The following is a 27,375-nucleotide window of genomic DNA, read 5'->3' on the forward strand; positions in this document are numbered from 1 at the left end:
GCCAACACTGCTGATTCACCAGATGGACAGAAAAAACCCAATAAACTGATGAATCATCTCGTTTTTGTTCAGGCTAATGTATTAACATAGTGCACAGATTCAAACTTCACCCTTCAATATCCAGTTATTCAGGTAAATTTGTTTGTTATGTGATTTATGGAAAAGGTTTAAGTTGAATACATTACAATAGGAACAATTCTTTAAAAAGGTATCTGCTGATATATGGGGTTCTGGATGGAGAATAGAGAACAGTAGGCCAAAACTACATGTATACAAATTGGGGAAAAAACAAGCAAACCAGTGAAAAATAAATAAAAAATATAAACAAAGAATAGAGAATAATGGGTTGCTTAAAATATTTAAAAATAGAGAATAGTGGGCAAAAATATAAAGAATAGAGAAAATGATATAACAAGTTGCTGTTCATATTAAGTGTATAGACATCTAGACAAATCGTCAATATACGATTGCACGTGCTTGTCTGTGCATGTATTTATTGTTAGGTTTATGTTTATATCGAGTCATAAACCGATATGTCATCTCGATGGTTAATTAAATGTCGTCTAGTCTAAAACACGCACGAAAAGCAGACACATTAGTACAAGTACGTTAACTTTATAATTCTTTTTTTTTCTTTCTGGACTTTTTTTCTAATTTGGATATACGTTTTAGTATTTCATTAATAAGAAATGAGAATTTGAGTCAAATTGGTGATCATGAACGTAACAGTTTCATGTAATGCCTCTTTAAAAAGTATGATGTTTTACATGGTCTATCTGTATCTCATGTTTAAGGTCTGTTTTCTTCTGAAAAAAATAAACCAAAAAACAATGGCCATGTGGCTCGTCTTTGTGCACCGTCAAAATGTTGAAGATTTAGACCAGTTTTACTCGTGCAAAAATCTCAACTTTGTCATTTGTCTTAGAAGGAAACAAAACATTACTTAACCTGACGGTCTAGCTACCAACATCATCTGATGAAGGACTCGTTGTTTAATATATGCTTTGCGTTAATGTTTAACTTTTAGATAATATTTTCAATGAACATTTCTAAAGTTTACAATTACATTAATGAAACCAGGAAACGAAAGACTTTAAGGAACTGATTTCAATGTGACAATGGTGAGTTTTTAAATTTATTTGTGTACAACTTTTTGATTCTCTCTTTTAACAAGTGTATATTATTTGCTGTTCAGATTGCATGTTTCATCTAAACTCCACTACCAATGCATCAGTGAAGTATGCCAGTGCAATACCGTCTGGACTAAGAATATTATAAAAACATTGCATAAAGTTTTTAACTATGACTTTTTCCCCCAAACAATCTTTTTTTTGTTTGTTTTGAAACTACATAAAATTATACATTAAAATCCAGTGTATTCCCCAATTCTGTTGGTGATTTAACAGGGGAGGGGATATAATTTAGAGACACACGAAGATATCAGTAATGTGAAATAGCTATGAAATAGAAAAGAAAGTTAGTATCATCCAGATTCTTAAAATATTTTGGAGGAATATTCTTTCAGTTTTTAATTTGGAGACCCATGAAGCTATCAGTAAATGAATATGAAATAACATTGAAAAACCACCATTCTTATTCCTTTATTATTCCTGCTGGGAAGTGTATTTATTTTCTATTCGTATAATTTTTACCTCCCCAACTATCTATCTTTTTGACGTATTTGTCTCGAACAATACATTGTTGTCTCTTTGACACATTCCCCATTTCCATTCTCAATTTTATTTACACGAAGTGGCCAGCAAGTAGATTTTGGTTACCCTGTAGTGTTACAGTTTAATCATCAAATGAATATGTTCTCAACCAAATGTCCTTAATTTTATCTTCGGTAAGTTTAATAACACTAATATAAATTTCTATGTGCTAATATAAATCTAACCATAGACAAGAGAAAGAACCAATAGTTTCCATTATTTTCATAGATTTTGATATGCCTATTTTTGAACAGCAAAAATGATCAGCCAATATACCACTTTCGAGTTATCTCCGTAACCGGAAACGTTCGTCAATAGTGCATACCTTTATGACGTCATTTACCAGATAGAGCAATCGTAACTACTTGGTCATTCTCGCAAAGCCTACAATATTGTTGGCGTAGCGAGAATGGTCGAGTAGTTACGATTGAGAGGGGACCGCCTGTATCCATGCACTACACTACATACTGATCAGAGTCTGAAAAGACCATATTTTGTGCTCGACCAGTAAGGTCGAGCACATATTTTAATTGACAAGGCTCGACATTATCTTGACAGTACTTAACTGTACTTAACTATACTCGACTTTGGTCTCGAAATCACTTAATAGATCTGATTAAGTACTTTATAATTTTGATATAGTCTGAATATAGTTTCGACCAGTCCCGACTCAGTCTTGACCAGTCTCGACCAGTCTCCACTCAGTCTTGACCTTTAAATTTAGTCTAGACTGGTCCGAATTAGCCCATCTATCTCAATTATATATTGATCTTACAAAATTCTAGGTTATTTGGTAGTTTGGTTCATTGCTGTCAAATGAAAAGATTTAATTAATAGATAAAAAAACCTAGAATTTTCAGTTCTGATTAAATCCAGATAGTCACCTTTAATTATATTTATAACTTTTTCAAATCAACTTTGATTTTCATAAAACTTTACAGCTATTTCAATTATAAATTGATCTTACAGAATGCCAGGTTGTTTGGTAGTTTGGGGTATTTCTGTTCTAAAATCTGTGCTCGACCTTACTGGCAAAACATATGGTCTTTTTTTAGACTGATCAGTTTGTAGTGCTATTAAAGTTCATCAAGCGTCTTCGTGATCGTCCTTATACAGAATAAACTCATAATAATGTTTGTCCCTTAGGTACAACTCCCTAATGACAGTAGTGCTGATTATCAATTATAAGAGTTTAATTTTCCGAATAATTCGTGCAATATATCATCATATTTTTCAACCGCTCGCTCAATATGGAAAGTGAGTGACGATGCTAAACGCACGAATGATGTTCACTAAGATTAAGGTAACGACACTGTATTTTTGCGCATTACAGCTACGACATGGCCTTGGGTTAGAATGTTGAGTCTTTAAATTGATATGTCTTGTTACATACCGGGATCTGACCCTCATCCTTTACATTTCATGTAGTTATTGGATGAGAGGCTATACACGAATTGCAGTTTTTAATATTTAAAATGCGATAAATGAAAAAAAAAAGGACGGATGATACCGATAGAGATGCGAATAAAGGGATATCTTTAATATATTTTTTTTTCGATCTGTATAAACAGGCATGCACACGTTTAAAATTCTGGTTGCCAAGTAGCAAAGAATCCAGTGTCGTTACCTTAATCTTAGTGAACATCATTCGTGCGTTTAGCATCGTCACTCACTTTCCATATAATTGATAATAACACTTTATTTCGTACGCCCGCAGCGCTTTTTATAATTACATACAGCAGGAGCGCTCAAATTCAAACATTTGAAAGCCTAGGATGTGTAAGACATAAACACGTGCTATATAATATGTTTAATTATGCGGTTAACTTGAACTATGTAATAGTCGATGAACGAAGCTCAATTGTTGTTCTAAATAACCATCATGAAGATTTAATCAAAGGACAAGTAGTTTTACATACATGCTATCTTAAATTACCAGCCCTGTAAACTCATATAAAAGTAAACCCCGAAAATGAACAATATAAGGATACATGACACCTTCTAAAGCACTTTGAGTTTGATTGCTTTAAGTAACACTGAACATTTTGATATAGAACATTACTGCTTATCATTTTCGTCAATTATAATTATTGTTTTTGTTTTTTTATTATCTGATTAAATCGTTATTCTATAGTTTATCGCTGTCTTGTATGTTCTTTTAGTTTCAATTGTTAGCATAATTTTAGAGAGAAAAAAAAAGATTCAATATTATTTCGTAAGGTATGATTATTTTTTAAACCTTTGAATGATATTCTACTTGTATCTTTAATAGAAAGAGTTCAAGTTTACAGGGCAAAGTGCAAATTCATAATACAAGGAAATTATATAATAATGTTTATGATTTTATAATAGCAATGGTGAGTTTTTCATTTATTTGTTAATTCAGTGTTGTTGTTTTTTTGTCGGAGGATTAAATATTGCTTTTATTTAATTTGTTTAATTATTAAATGACCATTTTTATAAGCTACCAAGTGAAATTCGGAATTTCACGTGGGATATCTCATACAATCATGACAATGGTAATGCAAATCTCTAAAAAAATCCATCTTTTAACTAATACCATAATTCATATTAAAAGAGGGACGAAAGATACCAAAGGGACAGTCAAACTCATAAATCTAAAACAAACTGACAACGCCATGGCTAAAAATGAAAAAGACAAACAGAAAAACAATAGTACACATGACACAACATAGAAAACTAAAGAATAAACAACACAAACCCCACCAAAAACAAGGGCTGATCTCAGGTGCTCCGGAAGGGTAAGCAGATCCTGCTCCACATGTGGCACCCGTCGTGTTGCTTATGTGATTACAAATCCGGTAAATGGTCTAATTCGGTAGGTCACATTCATGAAAGGGAAGGGGATTGTAGTTACGACGGAAGGAACATTAAGCTGTTGACTTAGAAATAATTTGAACAAGGAAATAATAAGAATAACAGCTATCAACTGCATTTAATTCAATTTTTCTCTTACAAGAAATATGTAAGTACACGAACGACTGAATTGATGTATATTGTAAACATACTTTATCTTCAAAATAAATAATTAAGTAGTTATCAAAGGTACCAGGATTATAATTTTGTACGCCAGACGCGCGTTTCGTCTACATAAGACTCATCAGTGACGCTCATATCAAAATATTTATAAAGCCAAACAAGTTCAAAGTTGAAGAGCATTGAGGATCCAAAATTCCAAAAAAATTGTGCCAAATACGGCTAAGGTAATCTATGCCTGGAATAAGAAAATCCTTAGTTTTTTCAAAAATTTAAAGTTTGGGAAACAGGAAATTTATAAAAATGACCACGTTATTGATATTCATGTCAACACCGAAGTGTTGACTACTGGGCTGGTGATACCCTCGGGGACGAAACGTCCACCAGCAGTGGCATCGACCCAGTGGTGTAAATAGTTATCAAAGGTACCAGGATTATAATTTTGTACGCCAGACGCGCGTTTCGTCTATATAAGACTCATCAGTGACGCTCATATCAAAATATTTATAAAGCCAAACAAGTACAAAGTTGAAGAGCATTGAGGATCCAAATTTCCAAAAAATTGTGCCAAATACGGCTAAGGTAATCTATGCCTGGAATAAGAAAATCCTTAGTTTTTTCAAAAATTTAAAGTTTGGGAAACAGGAAATTTATAAAAATGACCACATTATTGATATTCATGTCAACACCGAAGTGTTGACTACTGGGCTGGTGATACCCTCGGGGACGAAACGTCCACCAGCAGTGGCATCGACCTAGTGGTGTAAATAGTTATCAAAGGTACCAGGATTATAATTTTGTACGCCAGACGCGCTGAGATAGGCGGGGTTTATTTCAATACACGGTTAGTAGAAGTGTTAAATCCCTTTGCAAAAACAATACGGTGTAGAGAAAAAATCTGAAAGGTTTCAACGGACGAAGAAATTGATAATGAACTATTGAAATAAATTCATAAAACACATTAAAGCTAACAAGTTGTTATTGCATGTTGACATTTAATTTTGTATAGACCAATGGAAGTAGATATTTGATAATATCATTGAAGACTTGATCACTTTGATAGGCCACTAGTGTAAATACCACATATTAAGATAGTCGGTAAGATAAATTCGTTACACAGTGTGCTCTCAACCCATATGAAATTTACTGACCCAATATATATTGTATTTGGTCACTTAGTCTAGCACACTATATTATTAATAATATTATAAGGTTGGCCTACGTAAACGAAAATGTTACTGTCTCAAAATGTTATAATCTAGCAACAAGCACCGTTGCAAGGTAAATGGATAATAATCAATGAAATGGTTGTCTAGTATTTGTTTAATTTACATTTTTTTTGCATTCATTAACAATCTGTGTGTTTTTCTTCAGTTAACAACAGAGAGTCTGACATGTCTCTTATTGATATTTCTTACAAGTAAGTGCATTCTTCGAATTTCACGTTCAAAGTTTTTTTATGCTTACCTAAATATTTCCCTATATAGATGTTAGGTTTATATCAACCTGACACTGTCAAACTCGGTGAGCATTACACATATCCCAGGAAAGATATAGCCGGCATATTAAGACAGTGAATTATCTGTATGGTCTGATGCCTATCCACTGCCCATTTTATAAAAGTGATATTATTAAAATGAAACTAAAATATATGTATCAGCGAGTTGGAATATTCGGATTATTTTTTGATAATTCTTAATTTCACAACGCGGAAGTTTAGAAAAAAAAACCCAGATTATTTCTAATGCTGAGATGATTTTACAGATAGACTATGCAGTACATTGAGGCCAGTCTTTACTACACCGGGATCTTACTTACAACTGAATATCAGCAATCCAGAGCAACGTATTATATGTAACTTCATGTCCAAAGAATCAAGTTCAAGTGAAATAGTAAATACATTTGGAGACTATGACACAAACAAATATAAAATCAGGACAAGTAAGATACTTGGAATAAAATTTAAGGCACCAGACGATTTTGGAGCGTTTGGTCTATCGGTTTCTACTAAATCAAGTATACAACTGAATGAAACAGGTGAGAAAATGTTTAAATAAATTATTTTGTATAGTTAATTGAACATGTATCAAATAAAGAAGTTCAAACTGCATAAACGTAACATTTCATACTTGTGAATAATTAACATTAATTTAATAAAACTCATGTGAAGACTTGTACAATAATCATTTGCATACGTTATATAAAAAAGTTTATATAAAAAGATACAATTATAAATTTGAAAAAAGACATTGATCTCTGCACATTGAAATTATAATACTATCTGTCGACCTATAAAAACAAACATTTCTGTTAAGGTAGCACAATACAAAGATTTTATAACTCCAACTCCCAAGTTTTAAAATGCTATAACTTTCTTAATAATGCTTGAAATTTTATAAAAGTGGTAGTTTTAGATAGCTAACAGATTACTCTTTCAAATTAATGCAATGTTAGTATTATACACAAATTATGTAACCAATTATAATGTTAACTGTGTCTAAAATATTTTTCACCAAATTTCTACTTTCAAATGAAACTAGTTTCTGCATAGGTATCCCTAGAGGGTTGATTTTATTATATGTTGTTCCTATGGCCATTATCTACAAAAGGGTGTCTCAGATTTCAGATAGAATGTATAGAACAAATTTTACACCTAATTAAACACTATCTTCTTTTATGTGGTTAGGATGGTTACACTAGTTAGAGATTTATGAGAGAATGGAATACCATAGAGACAATCTGAGACACCCTTTTGAAACCCATGATGTGTTGATTAAGATTTCATTAAAATTTTCTGTATAGTTAAAGAGATGGTAGAGCTAAATTCATTCAAGTGAACTTAACCAGATTTTGCAACTAATTACATAATAATTGATTACATAATGATTGCATAATAAAAATATTGTATTCATTTAAAAGATTAATCTTTTATCTATCTATGCATACCTCTTTTATTATTTTTTATGCATTCATAAGAAAAGTACAGCATTTCAAAGGTTAGTGATTGGAAGTAAAAAAATCTTTGTATTGTGCTACCTTAATCTTTCATATTCATTTGTAGACATATTGGCCACATCACAGGACGAGAGTAAGTTTGGAAAGAAAAAATCAACAATAGATCTTACGTTTACAGATAACTCATCTGCACCCTATTCAAGAATCTTATCTTTTACGGGTTTCGGGAGTTATTTTGGGCAGTTCGAAGGAACGTTTGATTATTATTTGACATTTCATTTAAGGATAACAAACGTTTCAACAACTGATGCTGGTAACTATGAATGCAGCAATGATTTACTTCCTACTGTGATATTAGTTACATGTAAGTACAATGGTTTTTAATAATAACGCAATATAAATAAAATCTAAGCGACATCGGAAACGCATTTGATGTCCGTTTTGAACTTGTGAATGTCATGTTTGCTTCAGAAATAACTCGCACCGTGTCAAGATTCATCAATACAACGGATAAAGGTAATGGAAACACATGTTGTCGAATTGTGAAAAGGGTTTATGTCCGAATAAGATAAACTTGAACAAAAAGTCCGTGCAAGTTATTATTTGGTAAATAAAATAAAATTTGTACACCAACACCATGCAAAATATAGTATACCAACATGACCAAAGCAACGTAGAAAACTAAAGACTGAGCAACATAAACCCTACAAATAAACTGGGGGTGATCTCAGGTGCGCCGTAGGATATAAGCAGATCCTGCTTCACATGTGGCACCCATCGTTTTGCCCATGTTACTACACATCCGTAATAAGTTTAATTCGATAGTTCACATTCGTGAAAAGGGGACAGGATTGTAGTTACTACAATACATCCTCACTTCAATGTTTTCAACACTAACAAAGGTGCACTCAATATCTAAGACTCTGATTTCAAAATTAAGGTTCCAAAAAGGGTTAAAATCAGCCTTTGATTTTGACATTTGCTTTCGGACTTTTCCTTTGGAATTTTCCTGGGAGTTAGATATTTTTGTATAGAGTTTTGCATAAACTGCGTTATATATTGTTGTCAGAGATAGATTTTGACAGTAGAGTATGCAAGCTTAGAATTTTTGAATTCTTTACTTTGTATCAGGCCCAGGGAATTACATATTTAAAGTGTTACCTTAGCTGTATTTGGCAACACTTTTAGGAATTTTGGATCTCAATGCTCTTCAATTTCGTACTTTAAGCCTTTTTTTTACTTTTTTGGATTCGAGCGTCACTGATTAGTCTTTTGTAGACGAAACGCGCGTCTGGCGTAAAATATAAAATTTAGTCCTGGTATCTATGATGAGTTTATTTACAACCACTGGGTCGATATCACTGCTGGTGGAGATTTATTTCTTCGAGGGTATCACACGCCCAGTAGTCAGCACTTTTTGTGCTGACATGAATTATCATTGATATTGTTATATTCATAAATTAACTATTTACAAAAGTTGGAATTTTTTGAAATACTAAGGCTTTTCTACCTCAGGCATAGATTACCTTAGCTGTATTTGGCAACACTTTTAGGAATTTTGGATCTCAATGCTCTTCAACTTCGTACTTTATTTGGCTTTTTAAACTTTTTTGGATTCGAGCGTCACTGATGAGTCTTATGTAGACGAAACGCGCGTTTGGCGTATATATCAAATTTAGTCCTGGTATCTATGATGAGTTTATTTTCTTGCAGCTTGTGTATCAATAGAGCATCAAGTTTGATCTGTGACGTTTAGACCTATCAATCGAAAAATGATCAATCGCATTCAATACGAAAGAGGCGAACATCAATGGAAGTTTAAAAACAAATAAAAAAACACTATACGATTAAAAAGCTACCAAAGTGTTTTCCACTGGATTTACCCTTACAATGTTTTACGAACAACAAAAAAATATTGAAAGCCAATACGAATAATTCGTTCATGTCATGTTCTATGCTTTATTATAACATGGACAGGCATTATATTTGTCGATATTTTACACTGAGCGTTAGAGATGTCCAAAATATAGTCAAATATAATTCATACCCATGTTAAAACGAGCATAAATCATGACATGAAGGAATTATTTCGATTCTAATAGGGCAAATACAGTATTTTCATAGGTCGAAGCGAACGGAAATACATAAAACATGTTTGGCTGTTCTCGTTTCCTTCCCGTGTACTCTGTACATTACATTTTCAAATTTAATAAGTTTTAAAAACGAAAAGCAGGGTAAATATATGTTGTTTGGTAAACAATATATAATACAAATTTATGTAAGCTGCTAATTTATATAAATAATTAAATAATTCAAAATTTGGTGACTATGTTGAACGCATCTATCCCATCGAACTAGAGATAACGGATACAACGAATGCAGTCAAGTCTGCCTCATATCTTGACTTACATCTATATATTGACATATGGACAATGAGGGTCGGTTGATAACAGAACTTTACGACAAAAGAGATGATTTAAGCTTCCCCATTGTGAACTTTCTATTTCTTTGTAGCAACATTCCAGCAGCACCTGCATACAGAGTATATATCTCCCAATTGATACGATATTCCTGGGCTTGTATTTCCTATGATGATTTTCTTGATAAAGGGTTGCTGCTCACAAGGAAGCTTTTAAACCAAGAGTTCTAAATGGTGAAGTTGAAATCATCCCTCGTTAATTTTACAGACGCCATCACGAGTTGGTTGACCGTTATGGAATAAATCCATTTCACAGATGATATCGGATATGTTCCTTATATCGTAACTACAATCCCGTTCCCTTTCACGAATGTGACCTAGCGAATGAGACTTTTTACCGGGTTTGTAATAACATGAGCAACACGACGGGCGCCACATGTGAAACAGGATATGCCTACCCTTTGGGAGCACATGAGATCACCCCCAGTTTTTCGTAGGGTTCGTGTTGTTTATTCTTTAGTTTTCTATGTTGTGTCTTATGTACTTATATTTGTCTGTTTGTCTTTTTTTTTTTTTTAGCCATGGCGTTCTCAGTTTATTTTCGATCTGTGAGTTTGACTGTATCTCTTGTATCTTTCGCCTCTCTTTTATATATATATGTTATTAAAATAAAAATGAAAATAAGGAGAATAGAAAAAGTTAATTTGTGTCAAGCACATTTTGTGCTTATTAGGACTACGTTGCTTTATGGATAAGGAATCTTATCTTGGTTAGAATGTCTTTGTGATGTAACTGATTGTTTCCTAGATATTGGTTGCTTATATAAAGGTACCGATTCACTAATTACTTAACTGATCATTAGCTTTTTCCCGAGGGAATTAAAAGTTATTTTCATGCAAATGAGAAATATACCAACAAGAATGTTTTTAAAACTTAGGTTATTAACCGGGTAATATGGAATGGAATTAGCGTTGATTTATTGACTGAATAGAAATACGAAAAGTTGAATAATTCAATAGCGAAAACATACTCTTGGTGGGAATTGTCATTAAAAAACCAAGATAACAAACAGTCATAACAATTGTTTTAGTTTTATTCTTGATACTTGTAGCAATTCGATTTCTTAATCAGAGCGACGATAATGTAATTAGTGGATACGAAGGAACAACTATGAACATATCCTGTGTTTCTATAAAAGGACAGGATGTAGAGCGACTATCAATAAAAGAAAATGGTACCATCTTAGCAACAAGTAAAAGTAACATGGTGACTTTATCTTTGAAACCAGACAGAGAAGATAATCTTAAAGTGTATGAATGCTATACCATCAATCAAACGGCAATGGCCTATGTAACGTTGCATGTCAACTGTGAGTATCAAAATAAATAACCATATATACCATTTTCACAAAAGCGACTTATCAACTAAATCATGTATGTGCACAGGATTTTTATGTTTAAAGAAAGTTTTCATTTAGATGGAAACCAAATTTTTTTTTATTAGTTTTTAGTGGCTTTGAACTAGCTGTCAGATAACTGCGAGTACTATCAGATATGTTCCTAGTGTCTTTTTACTGTCGAGATGTACAAGTACCCGGCCACGTCCACTTGTATTTTTGTCCATCTGACGAGTTAAGCCTTTTTCAACTGATAGTTCGTTCTTATGTTGTACTGTCCCAGATTAGGGGAGGGTTGGGATCCCACTAACATGTTTAACCACGCCACATTATTTATGTATGTGCCTGTCCCAAGTCAGGAGCCTGTAATTCAGTAGTTGTCGGTTTTTTTATGTGTTACATACTTTTTTTTTCGTTCATTTTCTTATATAAATAAGGCCGTAAGTTTTCTCGTTTGAATTGTTTTACATTGTCATATCGGGGCCTTTTATAGCTGACTATACGGCATGGGCTTTGATAATTGTCGAAGGCCGTATGGTGACCTATAGTTGTTAATGTATGTGTTATTGTGGTCTCTTGTTGACAGTTGTCTAAGTTGCGGAGAAAAAAAAATCTGGGCATCAAACTAAATACGAGGGAAACACATCAACTATAAGAAAGAAAAAACGGCCAACAGAAACCCTAAACTGCAAGAAAAGAAAACGGTAACATGCATAAAAACGGACTTTGTGCCAACAACTGCCGTAGTCTCACTTGGTACAGGACATGTTAAGAAGAAGTGGTGGGTTGTAAAACGTCACCAGTGTCTGAGCAGAAAGTTTATGCAACAGGAGTATGTCAAAGAACGTCTCGTCCTTTTTCTAAAAAAAAAGTTAATCGGAAGGTACCAAGAACTTGTTGATAAATATTCCGTATCAACTTCACAAATAATACACGATGGTCTTGAAGTATAGATTTTGCGTACTGACGTTGTTTATCATCTTAATAACGTGTTATTGCGTAAACCCCTGAGAGTTTACGCAGTATATATTGGACGATGTCCGTAGTCTTTCGGAACACCGGATGTTATTCGGAATACATCTGTTCTTTCCATGACCACCTTGCATATACATGCGCAATAGCTTATTAATTGACCTGTTGAATAAGCATTAGCATCTTAAAGTTGCCATAGAAATATGTTACATAAGATGCATAATATATTATGACGCAAGCTACTTTAATTATCATTTGAATACTTCCTTGCACGCAATTACAAGCTGCTAATATTTACTTCCAATATATGCGTAGTTATTTTAACCAGGGTCAAACGTTGAAACCAGCTGTGTTTCGATACGAGATAAGATTGCATGTAAGAAATACGATTTATATTCGAAATGAGATTTGTTAACTAATATCTATAAAAGAAGTATTACTATCATTTAATTAGATTATGAGTCTAGGGAATATGTACATGATGTACAAAGCAGGCTAATTTTTTTATACTGAAATTAAAAGGAAGTCTGTCTAGCACACCAAGGACGTAAAAACATAATCTAAAATACGTACATTTAAATATTCCATTCCTTGGTGCATCGAATAGGTGTAAAAAAACGAGAATTTTTCCAAAAAAAAATATCGTTTATTGAAAATAACGTTAAAATTAATTATGAAAGTATATTTCCGTTTTTATTTTCCTTTAAATAGCAAATTTAAAGTTATTTCCTTTGTTTAAATATTGCAACATTATTTACTTTTTATTAAATAAAGGAGGTCACATAACCTCTGGATCCTTTTCGTCATTAAAATGTGACTGATAACATGGATAAGTAGATATTCAATATGGAGGAAAAAAACTAACACTAATTTAAATCTAAAATATATTTAAAAAAAGAATACATTTGATCATGCAAATGTAAGAAATAATACTTCAAGCAATGAATTAACGAATAAATGTGTACCACTTTAATTACGACTGATAACCTTAAAATTCATCATGCATGCAATTTAAGCAGACTTAACATGGTCGGTGATAAGATATCAAATAAAAAAAGAAGATGTGGTATGATATCAATGAGACAACTATCTAGAAAAAAAGAAAATAATTATGGGGGGGGGGGGGGGGGGGGTAAGAAAGAAATTTGAAAAAAAAAGGCAGGACAGGAGTTTTGAGTAAAAAAAAGGCAGGATGAGACACTTGCAAAAAAAAAGTCAGGACGACAATTTAGGTAAAAAAAAAGTCAGGATAAACGAAAAAAAAAAAGCAGGACCAAACAGAGTGAAAAATAAAAAGGCAGGACAGTTTACAGCTAAAAAAAATGCAGGACATTATTTTTCATCCTAGTCCCCCCCCCCCATAAAAATCAAATGGTAGCTCCCTAACACAGAAATAACAAACTATGGGTCACCGTACGGCTTTCAACAAAGAGCAAAGCACATACCGCATAGTCGGCTATAAAAGGCCCCGACAATGACAATGTAAAACAATCAGTCAAAACAGAAAATTAACAAAATCCTTAACGGTATGCGTAACTTAGTTGCTCGCCAGAGGGGCGCTAAGCAAGCGTTAAACGCGCGTTGCATGAGTTTGAAGTACGTCGAAATGCAAAGGTATACGATTGGTGAACGCTTTTACTCCAGGAAATTTTAATGGAGCATAAACATTTCATTCAGCTCAAACGTGTGCCAAGCGTATATCTGTACGCTACACGCACATTATATACACGCTACAAGGGCGTTGAAAACGCTACAGATAAGGTAACGTTGTATACGCTTCAAAATCGTTTGACTTTTACTAAAACACACACAATAACGTCTTAGACACTTCGAAAGCATAGGTTATCGTTCCAGATACAACCGGGAAAAGTCTCAAATACGTTCAATAGACTTTTTTCCTTCGTAGCATAAATTCCATCTACGTTACAGACATACGCCAACATTCACCTGAACGCCCGATACACGTTTTAAGCTCGTTGTGCACACGTTACAGATATGATTGACAGGTTGAATGCATCCACAATTACTAGCGTATAGGTAGCGTGCATATATTTTTAACACGGCCGACGTACGTCGGGGCTATACGTTGATGTGTGAAGCCGGTATTACATTAACTAAACACTCAATGTCAGTTTCTAATTCTTATGTACAACAAAAGTTATATAAAACAATACATCTTAATTAAACAATTATCTAGACTAATGTATAATACCAAACAAGCATTTGGGTTTACGATTGCATTTCTTTTTTTTAAAGAAAGCAACTTGTATTATTCTTTTATTTGTCTTTATTAATATTACTTTTACTGTTAAGTCTGTTTTTTGAGATATCCATTTGAAGTGACTCTGTGCTCATGTAACCCATCATACTTTGAACGACAAAAATATTTTATTATGTGAATCTGTACTTATGTATCTTGTCATACTTTGGATGACAAAATTATTTTATTTATTAATATTAGTTTTACTGTTAAGTCTGATTTTTGTGATATACATTTGACGTAACTCTGTACTTATGTATCCCGTCATACTTTAAACCACACTATTATTTTATTCATTATTATTACTTTTACTGTTAAGTCTGTTTTTTGTTATATCTATTTTACGTGACTGTATTTATGTATCCTGTCATACTTTGAATGACAAAATTATTTTATGTCTACCTGTGCGAATTTTAAACGCGCAATTTTATACCAGTACTTGAAACCTTCCGTTCTTTATGGGTGGATTTTACATAGATACATAAAATCGTATCATATTTAAGCAAAATGAGGATGTTAGATTTGATGTATGCCTTTTTGTGCTTCTTCGTTACATTTGTTGTTTTTATAATGATTAAGATGATACCACAATGTTGACTGCTGTACCCCTATTTTTGACATTTTTACCTTTTGTGTCTGTTTGTTTAACTATTTTTGGATTCTTATAAATTCTATATATAACGTTTGGACTATTTTAAGACTATTTTAAATCTCGGTCTATTTCTGTCGTATAAAATTTTCTGACGTCAGACACACAAATCAATGAATGCGTATGTAGATAGATGTTTTGTGTTCTGTTAAATTGTTCCTTTTAAATTGTAATATAATGATGACTGATGTACCCATATTTTGACTTTTTTATTTATTGTGTCTTTTTAATTAACGCATGAATTTAAATATGACGGAATTTGATGAAACTGTCATCAAAGTGAGAGGGTTAGCGCTATAAAACCAGGTTTAATCCACCATTTTCTACATTTGAAAATGTCTTTACCAAGTCAGGAATATGACAGTTCTTGTCCTTTCGTTTTTGATGCGTTTTGTTTTTTGATTTTGCCATGTGATTATGGACTTTCCGAATTGATTTTCCCCTAAGTTCAGTATTTTTGTGACTTTACTTCTTATTGTGTCTTTGCTGATAAAGTTGTCTCATCAATACATATTTTAATTCAGTGCTCTTCGGGACGATGTAAACACTTTATCATGAGATTGTTTTTTTCTAAGTCTGTGCTTATCAACAAATTATTGTAAGCCCAAGTCGATGAATTCTCGATAAATATCATGTGATTAGGTTAGACATGCGCATTAAAATGTTAAAATTGATGTATTGTAGATGCAACGATGTCACAACTGATTTATTTAGTTAATAGTTAAAGATAAAAAAAAAAAGACAGGATACTAAAATTTTGTTTTTGGGAACATTATTCTTTAATGGTACTTATCCAGGTTTTATTTTAGATGTCAATGTGCACGGTCGTATTTTAATCAGTTACGCTCGAGGTATATTGTTAAGACTTTGTTTACATGTAAATTATACAGTTTCTTTTTATATAAAGGTTTTAGAAGTGAAATTCATTACTGTAGAAAACCAACTAATATCATATATATATTATTTGGCAATCGCCAATGGCAGTCAGCAGGGTTAAAGAACATTAGTTGTTCGACCAGTTAGTCAAATGCGTTTTGTTAAAATATACTTTTTCACTTTTTTGGTCTTTTGGAAAATGTTGTTTGTGCACGTATAAAGATTGCGCTTTTTATCCAACGCAATTATAGGTTTGAACGTAGTTTTCAATAAAGACTTGTTTATATTTTTCGTTAGGACATATCTCCCAAGCCCCCCCCCCCCCCCCGAGTTTACATAATCCGTTTATCATACTCTGTCCCTTTAAGTTCAAGAATCTGTCCTAAATTGAGGTAAATTATATGGCCTTCCAAATATCGTTTCGATTCATAACATCACTGAAGAGACATTTATTGTCGAAATCCGAAATATTTGTGGTATAACATCTTTGCCGCAAGTATATTGTTTTCTGTTTAGTATTAAATTCATATTTAGATCCATTTTGTTACATCTTGTGATCAATTTATTTGTCAATTGCCAATGGCCGTCAACAGGGTTTAAGATACGACAGCCGCAATACAGAAAAATTCCCCTAAGCAATCATTTAGACGAACGTGGCGGGGGATTTTATAAAATGAATATGGGATGTGACATTACACGGGCAGTAAAGGAAAAAAAAAATATTTTAAAATTTAAATCACGATTGAATGTATATATACAAGTCTAAATTGAAAACTACGTACACACGTACAAACCTATGATTGCGTTGGATAAAAACCGCAATTTTTTTATATGTGTGCATGTAAAACAAATTTCGCTGCACACGGAGTATATATCTCACAATTGATACGATATTCCCGGGCTTGTATATTCTATCATCATTTCTTTGATAGAGGATTGCTGCTCACAAGGAACCTATGAACAAAGAGTTCCAAATGGTGAAGTTGAAATCATCACTTTGTAAATTTTACGGACATCATCACGGGTTGGTTGACCGTTATGGCATATCCGTTTCACAGATAATATCGGATATGTTCCGTATGTTGTAACTACATACTCGTTCCCTTTTCACGGATGTGACCTAGCTAATTAGACTAGTAACCGGGTTTGTTTTAATGAGCAACACGACGGATGCCACATGTGGAGCAGGATCTGGTTACCCGTCCGGAGCACCTGCAATCTCCCCAAGTTTTTGACGGGGTTCGTGTTGCTTAGTCTTTAGTTTTCTATGGTGTGTCTTGTATACTGTTATGTGTCTGCTTGCATTGTCTCTTTCTCTTTTAGCCAGAGCGTTGTCAGTTTATTTTCGACTTATGCGTTTGAATGTTCCTCTGGTATTCTTTGCCCGTCTTACAAACTATGGTAAAAACTAAGAGTGTTTAGGCTGATACTTTCAAGATGATGCTAAGATGCAACATTCATTTAAGACTAACATTTATTTAGTTCTGCTTTGAATTTTTCTTAAGATGCACCGAATGTTACTGTTATCGTGAGAGGAAATAGCATAGACTGTTTAGCTGCTGATGGTTTCCCTGATACGTACATATTTGACAAATGGGAACATCAATCAGAGGATGGTGACCATGTTCGTTTTGTAGACGGATTGCAAAATGGAACATTGAATCTGCAAACCATTCCATATCAATACCAGATGAGTGGACGCTATGTCTGCGCTGTAACCAATACAATACGTGATGCAAATGGTAGCATGTTGCAAAAAAGTTCTGAATATTTCATTTATCACGGTAAGACGACTACAAAATAAAAATAAAGAGTTTTGTTATTATGGATAATAAGAAAATTATATATATTAACCAATCTATGACATAGTCTAAAGAATTTAATACTTCAACAAATCATTTGCATGTTACCATCACCAATGAGCAATTCAGGTTCCATAGAGTAGTGTCACCGACGAACGATTGAATTAAAGGTACCTGGTATTGACCAGCAAAATAAAGATGAAAAAATGTTAAATAGGTTTGTGAGCGCACGACCCTCCCATTAAAATATTAGCAGTGGTAAAACTGTAAAAAAATAAGATTGAAAGGTTCTCAATTTTTATATCGTAATGAATTACATAGCACAAAAGAAAGATGTACTAACCAAATTCTCGCAATTGTTGAAAGTTTGTTCAAAGTTCTTGAAGGATGCAATCTCCCAACTTACACAGTAAAACATTTCGCCATGCACCACACACGATTATATAACAAACCGCATACACCATTGCACCTTTCTCGATACACTGAATCCCATTCAATTTTCCATTTAAATCACCAAATATCGTTTGCGATATTTAACAACGCTAAAATTATTATTGAAACTGCAATTTTCTAAAACAAAAATGCTTCAACATTCCTTGGCCACACCACCTTAGTACCACTCCGGATGTGTCATATAACAAAACACGTTTAATTAGGAAGTTTACACAATTCAAAGCTTGTACAACTTATGAATTAACCATGATCAATCAAGTCTAATTCAGTGCAGTATAATTAGATAATTTGTTATCATCCAGAGCAACTATGTCGTCAAGGTAACGGCAATGCAACAAAAAATAAATAAAAAAATAGTGAGGTAATCAATTGAAGCGTCATTATTTCTTGTGTTTTATATCATCATAATGTTTCATGTCAGCAATCATTAGATACATTCCAGCAATTTCTCCTTATCTTACCGTTTATTCTGTTATTAGCTATATCTATATAAAAATATATCAATTTATTCGCTTTACTTTGCAAAGTCAAAACAGATTATTTAATGATAAATAAAACAAAAAACAGTCTGTATTTGGTTGAATTGATCGAAATAAGATAAATCGCATAATGTTCAAAAACTAGAAGAAAGTGTTACAAATGACATGCATTCCTTTCTAATATTTGACGAGTGGTTTATGTTTTGTTATACTACAAGATGTCGGCATATATCATATATTTTAACACAATAATCAACTTTATCAAATAAAAGTTGTAAGAAATATATTTTCTGTATACATTTCAGGTGTTTCATATCATAATTTGCTTTTATGAGTCATGGTAATGACGAGTATTTAATGTTGTAATATTGATTTACCCATTTATTTGAACTAGAAATGTTTTGATATATTAATTCTTTCTTAATATTGAAAAACACTTCAAACTTTGTTTACAGGTCCACCTATGTTTGCCAAGGAAAACAGAAAACTAAAATTTGCTGAACTGTATAAAACTATAACAGTGACATTTTTTCTATTCTCTAATCCAATGGTAGAACACATATGGATAGAAGGTGTCGCTCCAGGGTATACAAAAAACGAAACAATAAATCATTTTAACATGACTGAAACAAATCTGAAGTACACAGATTTTGAAAGCAATGCAAATATCAAAGGTGAACTAATAGTATTTGAATTCAAAATGTTAAGCAATGAATATGAAATGTATAGAATATGGGCGAGTAATGCACTAGGAGAAGATTCCTTCAGTTTCAACATCAAGGCTACAGGTAAAAATATGTTAGAATTTAAATACTGTACGACCATATAAGGGCCAATACTTGGACGTTACAATTATAATTTAGTACGTTATATTGATTGATTGTTGGTGATTCAACGTCACTTTTTGGCGCCATTTTGGGCTTTTTCGGTGCGGCAAGTTTTTATTGGTGGAGAAAGCCGGAGTGCCAGGAAATTACCGACCTTCGATAGGAAAACTGACATTCCTAGTCAATTAAGTTGGAGTCTTGTGCACCCGCACGGCCGGGTTCAAACTCACACTCTAAATGTTAACTGGCTAGTAATTACAGAAGTAGAACCAACTAGACCAGGTGGTCGTGTGGTCTAGCGGGACGGCTACAGTGCAGGCGATTTGGTGTCACGATATCTCAGTAGTATGGGTTCGAATCCCGACGAGGGAAGAACTAAAAATTTGCGAAAGAAAATTTACAGATATAACATTGTTGGGTTGATGTTTAGACGAGTTGTATATACATAATGTACACAGCCATGTATCACCATCATTGCTGGTGATCCGATGGATAAATCTGTTGTAGAGTTGTCACTGACTCAGACGTACCTATAAACATAATTATTTTCTGTGACTGTATCTTGCATTAATTTGTAGGATCCTTTACTATAGATAGTTGAGCTGATCTGTAACAATAACATCTCCATGCCTTATATATCATGTACTGTAGTACGCTGCTAGATTAAAACTGACGAGGAAAGGTAACACACGGCCACTGAAAGCTTTATTTTTTTGAAGCCCAGGTGGTCGTGTGGTCTAGCGGGACGGCTACAGTTAACAAAGATAAAAAAAAAAAAAAAAAAAAAGCGGGATGGCTACAGTGCAGGCAATTTGGTGTCTCGATATCTCAGTAGTATGGGTTCGAATCCAGGCGAGGGAAGAACACAAAATTTGCGAAAGCAAATTAACAGATCTAACATTGTTGGGTTGATGTTTAGACGAGTTATATATATATATTTAGACTTGTTTATATTTATTTCGTTTGGGCTTGTATTATATTTTCCCTCCGGTTTATATAATCCGTTCATCCTATTTTAACGCTTTAAAATTCAAGAGTCTATCCTAAATGGAGGTAAATTAAATAGCTATTCAAATTCTTTCGATCTCTAACATCACTGAAGAGACATTCATTGTCGAAATCCGGATATGGTGTAAAAAAAAAAAGAAAAAGAAAAAAGAAAATTTAGCACCTCATGTTGTGGTTTACCATCTTTGCCGCAAGTTTATTGTTTTTTACTTGGTATTAAATTAATATAGAGATCCATTTTGTTACACCTTGTGATCAATTTATTTGGCAATCGTCAATGGCAGTCAGTAGGGTTTAAGAACACCAGTTGGTCGACCTGTTAATCAAATATTTTTTGTTAAAATATATTTTCCCACTCTTTTGGTCTTTTGAAAAATGTTGTTTGTACTGTATTTAGACCCCTCTACAACTAATTTTAAATGCACACATATAAAAATTGCGGTTTTTATCTGGACGCAATCATTGGTTGGAACGTTGTTTTCAATTAAGACTTGTATAGAAACTTGTATAGATTTATCGTTGACTATTTATTCAGTCATTTAATATATATATAAATATATATTAGTTACAGAGTATGTAGTGACCCGATACGATATATGAGGGTTCAGTAAATTCCATATTGACTGAGAGCGAAGCTAGGGTCACTCGCACATAATGTGTAACGAATTTTTAAACCTAAATAACTTACATTGGTCTTTACAAAAAAAAAATGCCAACCATAACAACTTGTAAGCTTTTAATGTGTATTCTGCATTTAATTCAACCGCTAATCGTCAATTTCCTTATTTGTTGAACTGTTTCTGTGTAACTATTACTTATTCTATGCACATACATGACATACGTGATATTAATTTCTTTTCATTTATCACTCTGACGAATCATTATATAAACCTTATTTCTAATCAGAAAATTTAGATATTCAAAGTATTCAGTGATTATTATTATTAACGTTTTGAATTGTTCGCTTCTTTATTTCATTGTTATAAATATCGTTACAATTGTATTGTTATCAGTTTATCTTTTCATTCTTGAATTACAACATTAATGTTTGCTATGTATTGCAGGTGCACCAATATTTGTACCTGAAAACAGAAATGTCAAGCATGGCGAACTAGATAAACCGTTATCACTAACATTTCTCATATACAGTGACCCTACAATAAAGGAAATATGGATAGAAGGCGTTGATACCGATCATAACCAAAACAAAATAAAACTTGAATTCATGTTGGCCAATTTAACTGTGCCGTATACGGCTTTTGGAAACAAAGGGCATATCATGTGCTATAACATTACTATTCAAACAAACATTGTAAGCAGTATTGACTTCCATGTGTACAAGATATGGGCAACGAATCAACTTGGAGTCACTTCCTATAAGTTCGAAGTCATAGCATTTGGTAATATAATTTTGACTGATTATGCTTATTATGTGATAAATGATTTCAATTTATTGGCTCTTGCAGTTACACACTTAAAGTTAAATTTCAACTCATTACTCACTACATTATTTCAGTACAATTATAAGATCATTTGGTAACATCTGTATTAATCTATTGAGGGTTTTATTCGACTTTCTGTAGAGTGTATTTCGTTCTCTCATATTTTTAGCTCACCTGGCCCAAAGGGCCAAGTGAGCTTTTCCCATCACTTGGCGTCCTGCGTCGTCCTGCGTCCGTTTTCGTTAACTTTTACAAAAATCTTCTCCTCTGAAACTACCCGGCCAAATTATACCAAACTTGACCACAATCATCATTGGGGTATCTGGTTTAAAAAATGTGTCCGGTGACCCGGTCAACCAACCAAGATGGCCACCATGGCTATAAATAGAACATAGCGGTAAAATGCGGTTTTTGGCTTATAACTCAAAAACCAAAGCATTTAGAGCAAATCTGACATCGGGTTAAATTGTTCATCAAATCTACATCTATCTGCCCTGGAATTTTCAGATGAATTGGACAACCCGTTGTTGGGTTGCTGCCCCTGAATTGGTAATTGTATGGAAATTTTACTGTGTTGGTTTATTATCGTGAATATTATTATAGATAGAGATAAACTGTAAACAGCAATAATGTTCAGCAAAGTAAGATTTACAAATAAGTCAACATGACCGAAATGGTCAGTTGACCCCTTTAGGAGTTATTGCCCTGTATAGTCAATTTTTAACCATTTTTCGTAAATCTTAGTAATCTTTTACAAAAATCTTCTCCTCTGTAACTACTGGGCCAAATTAATCCAAACTTGGCCACAATCATCATTGGGGTATCTAGTTCAAAAAATATGTCCGATGACCAGGCCAACCAACCAAGATGGCCGCCATGGCTAAAAATAAAACATAGCGGTAAAATGCAGTTTTTGGCTTATAACTCAAAAACCAAAGCATTTAGAGCAAATCTAACAGGTGTAAAGTTGTTCATCAGGTCAAGATCTATCTGCCCTTAAATTTTCAGATATATCGGACAACCCGTTGTTTGGTTGCTGCCCCTGAATTGGTAATTTTATGGAAATTTTACTGTTTTGGGTTATTATCTTGAATATTATTATAAATAGAGATAAACTGTAAACAGCAATAATGTTCAACAAAGTAAGATTGACAAATAAGTTAACATGACCGAAATGGTCAGTTGACCCCTTTAGGAGTTATTGTCCTTTATAGTCAATTTTTAACCATTTTTCGTAAATCTTAGTAATATTTTACAAAAAATCTTCTCCTCTGAAACTACTGGGCCAAATTGATTCAAACTTGGCCACAATCATTTTTGGGGTATTCAGTTTAAAAAATGTGTCTGGTGACCCGACTTTCCAACCAAGATGGCCGCCACGGCTAAAAATAGAACATAGGGGTAAAATGCAGTTTTTGGCTTATAACTCAAAAACCAAAGCATTTAGAGCAAATCTGACAGGGGATAAATTGATTATCAGGTCAAGATCTATCTGCCCTTAAATTTTTAGATGAATCGGACAACACGTTGTTGGGTTGCTGCCCCTGAATTGGTAATTTTAAGAAAATTTTGCTGTTTTTGGTTATTATCTTGAATACTATTATAGATAGAGATAACCTGTAAACAGCAATAACGTTCAGAAAAGTAAGATTTACAAATAAGTCAACATGACTGAAATGGTCAAATGACCCCCTAAGGGGTTATTGTCCTTTATAGTCAATTTTGAACAATTTTCATAAAATTTGTAAATTTTTACTATCATTTACCACTGAAACTACTGGGCCATGTTCATTATAGATAGAGATAATTGTAAGCAGCAAGAATGTTGAGTAAAGTAAGATGTACAAACACATCAACATCACCGAAACACAATTTTGTCATGAATCTGTCTGTTTCTTTTGTTTAATATTCACATATACCAAGGTGAGCGACACAGGCTCTTTAGAGCCTCTAGTTATTGAGCCGTATTGTACCTTCACCCATTGTGCATCTGAACACCACAGATAGACGTCCACAGAAAACATATTTTCCATCAAATCACGTCATAAGAAATGTTATGTCCGCTGAATGGACAAGCATTAAGTGATTAGTTTTGTCCTTTTGTCAGCGACTATTTGTCCGTTAAAAATATAATTACAGAACCGATTTGATCAGTAAATTTTAAGTCTTTCACAACGTAGTCCAAAAGCCGCCAAAATAGCCTAAGTTCTAAACTTCGTGAGTGATAATTTAAATGAGACATTTTGTTAATAAATATGTTTCATTGCATCATTTTTTTTCAATTGAAGAATTCTGTAGATATTTGATATTATTGTTCTATATGCACACATTATACTTATTTTAAGTGCAATTTAAATACCTAAGCAATGCTTAAATGTGCAGAAATTTACCGTCTTTTGAAGGTCATATTTTGTACCTCCGGATATCGTCTATTGTTTGGTCGTTTTCATGTTCATATTCACACATACATATCGTAATATCGATATTGTTGTGTATGTATTTGAATAATAAGTTGTAAAAAATGAAAATAACAGTTATATAAATTTCATGCGTTTGAAGCGCATTTCGGTATTTACCTTCATCAAGAACGCCCAAAGCCAAATATTTGAAAGCCAAGGATTTGTAAGAACCGAAATATTGAAGAGCTATATGACAAAAAAAAAAGAACTAAAAAACAAAGTCAAATCCATCTAAGGCGAACTTTGCCTATAGGGGTTGAAGCCTTAGTTTTTATTTCAATTTCAAAATTTTTAAACGGACAATTTTAGAAGTAAACAGACAATTTCGCGACTTACCATATCACGTTTTCTATCATTTGAGCTTCTTATAATATCCTTGATGTTTTGTATATTAAAACATTTGTGTAGGCAGTAAAATTAAAATCATCGTTCTGTAAATCGTTTGTAAGGTTTTGACATGAATGTGACCAGTTAAGATTTCCACACTTTCCACAGGAACTCTAAAATACTGCAGTATCTATGCATTTCATTGCCTTCAAAATTAGACAAAATTTATCAATGGTAAAATTGAGAATGGACCCAGAAACGGGGAGTGCGTCAAAGAGACATCAACCCGACCAAAGGTCAAAGTGTTTTTTTTGTTTTAAATATTCTTAGCGATTTATCATGTTTATAATCTGTTGATTTCTGATTAATTTTCACTTGAATATCAAAAAAGAAGATGTGGTATGATTGCCAATGAGACAACTCTTCACAAGAGACCAAATGATACAAAAATTATCAACTACAGGTCATTAAAATCCAAAACGTCACAGCAGACACGGCATAGCGAACGATTTGTAATATATAAACACCGTAAGATGGTGCCAAAGGAACATCACCATCCAAATACTTGCATAACCTTAAGTATGCCCTTAAATCACCAAATGTCTTAAAAGCTTTAAAAAAGACATTACTTATCTAAGTTCATTATTGTAAAAGGGAATGTAATTAGACAACTTGTAAGAATCGTTTGCAAGTTTTTGTCAAAAAAGTTTTGAAGTTCCAATGAATGTTCTAACAGAAGATGAGATTCACAGTATTTCTTCAATCCTTTTATACACCTTGAAAATGGGACTAAAAGAAAAGTATTTGTTTTAAAACACACACGTTAACACTTTATTGCAATTAAATATATCAAATTAACATTAACAAAAAAATATTCTGCAGAAGAATATCCCAATATATTTTTGGGAAAACATTTTCTTTTAATATTTAGCTTATTTTTGTTTAATTTAGAATCCAGTAAAATCAAAGAGAAGCATGGATACCTACTGATAACAAGTAGTAGCATTATCGCCTGTTTATTGGTCTACATAATCCTAATTCACATCTGTTTTAGTATCAGAAAGAGATCTAGAACAAGGCGAGTAAATATAGAAGAGCCGTTGCATTATAACACTTACGATGAAATAGGATCAATTTCTTATGAAGCTGCTGGCTTTCGGCGGTTAGCTATTGATCAACGAGAACCAATTCAGCAAACCCCAACAAACCTTAATCTTCAAGATGCATTTTCCACAACCAATATTAACAACCCACTTGCAATGATTTGTACAACTGAAACAGGTGCGTACTCGAGAGTATCAGATCACGAATCTCAAGTTAATGCAGTGCAACAAAATAATGTTTTAGAAGCTACACTTGATGTGTCGCCTGCGATATCTATCGAGGATATCGTTCACGATGACAAACGCACCCGTAACGAACCTGCTGCTTCATCAGACGAATCTGTACATGCATTTCAAAGAAGAAAAAACCAAGAAAAGCATTTGACGAATAGAAACGCAACTACAAAATGTTCATCAAGTAGTGATGAATCTAGAATGGAAGCAGATGTCACGCCATCATTGGGTTTAAATGTCGGTGACGAATACGAAAATCCGTACCAAATAGTTATACGCGACAACCAAGAGACTCATCAATATAGTCTTCTAACTAATCCATGTGGGGAAGCTGATAGTGCTAGGGAAACATCTGACATTGACGAACAAACAAATAATTCAACAGATTATGTCAATCTTCGACTCTGACTGAACACACACTCATTTGCTACTAGTGAGTCAAAACCTTATTACCCTTCGGTAATTAAAAGTATTATTTACATTGTAATTATAATCATTCACAGTTTTTGGTCAAGTTAACTTAATATTTTTTTTTTTTATTTCACTTGTGATTTTTGGACAGTTTGTATGTTTTGATTTCGTATTTTTCTATTTCATATTATTATTTTTATTTCCTAGCTATCTTATGCTTGTTTGTTTGTCTCTTTATTCTCTTTTATTATTATTATTATTATGAGATTAAATCTGGTGTATGAATTATAACTGTATATGCTTAACATATACGTGATATACTTGACTTTTGATTCTTCATATCCTTTAAGTACACGACAAGTTCAAATAACGAAGAAGAAACTGCTTACTCGTTTTTTATTCTTCTTTTGTTGTTGGTTTCTATGCAATGACGTTACGCTTATTTCAACGTTTTGTAGTATTAGTTTACCCAGAACACCACTTTGAATATTGTATATACCTTAAAAACAAATTCGGTGGCCCTATACTTATTTTCATCAGAAATTTACGTATCAACAATTTATCTTTTTTTCAGACATGTATTTCTCACAATTG

General features: G+C 33.0%; 1 protein-coding gene across 1 annotated transcript; it reads left to right on the plus strand.

Moving 5' to 3' along the window:
* LOC143082029 (uncharacterized) lies at nucleotides 1-27,375 on the plus strand. Its single transcript, XM_076257611.1, has 8 exons — nucleotides 1-132; nucleotides 6,474-6,746; nucleotides 7,771-8,028; nucleotides 11,195-11,452; nucleotides 17,742-18,020; nucleotides 19,426-19,758; nucleotides 21,870-22,205; nucleotides 25,985-27,375. The coding sequence occupies exons 2-8, from the start codon at nucleotides 6,572-6,574 to the stop codon at nucleotides 26,776-26,778; spliced, it is 2,433 nt and encodes an 810-aa protein (XP_076113726.1). The 5' UTR covers nucleotides 1-132; nucleotides 6,474-6,571; the 3' UTR covers nucleotides 26,779-27,375.

Source organism: Mytilus galloprovincialis, chromosome 7, assembly GCF_965363235.1.
Source record: "Mytilus galloprovincialis chromosome 7, xbMytGall1.hap1.1, whole genome shotgun sequence".
Lineage (NCBI taxonomy): Eukaryota > Metazoa > Mollusca > Bivalvia > Mytilida > Mytilidae > Mytilus > Mytilus galloprovincialis.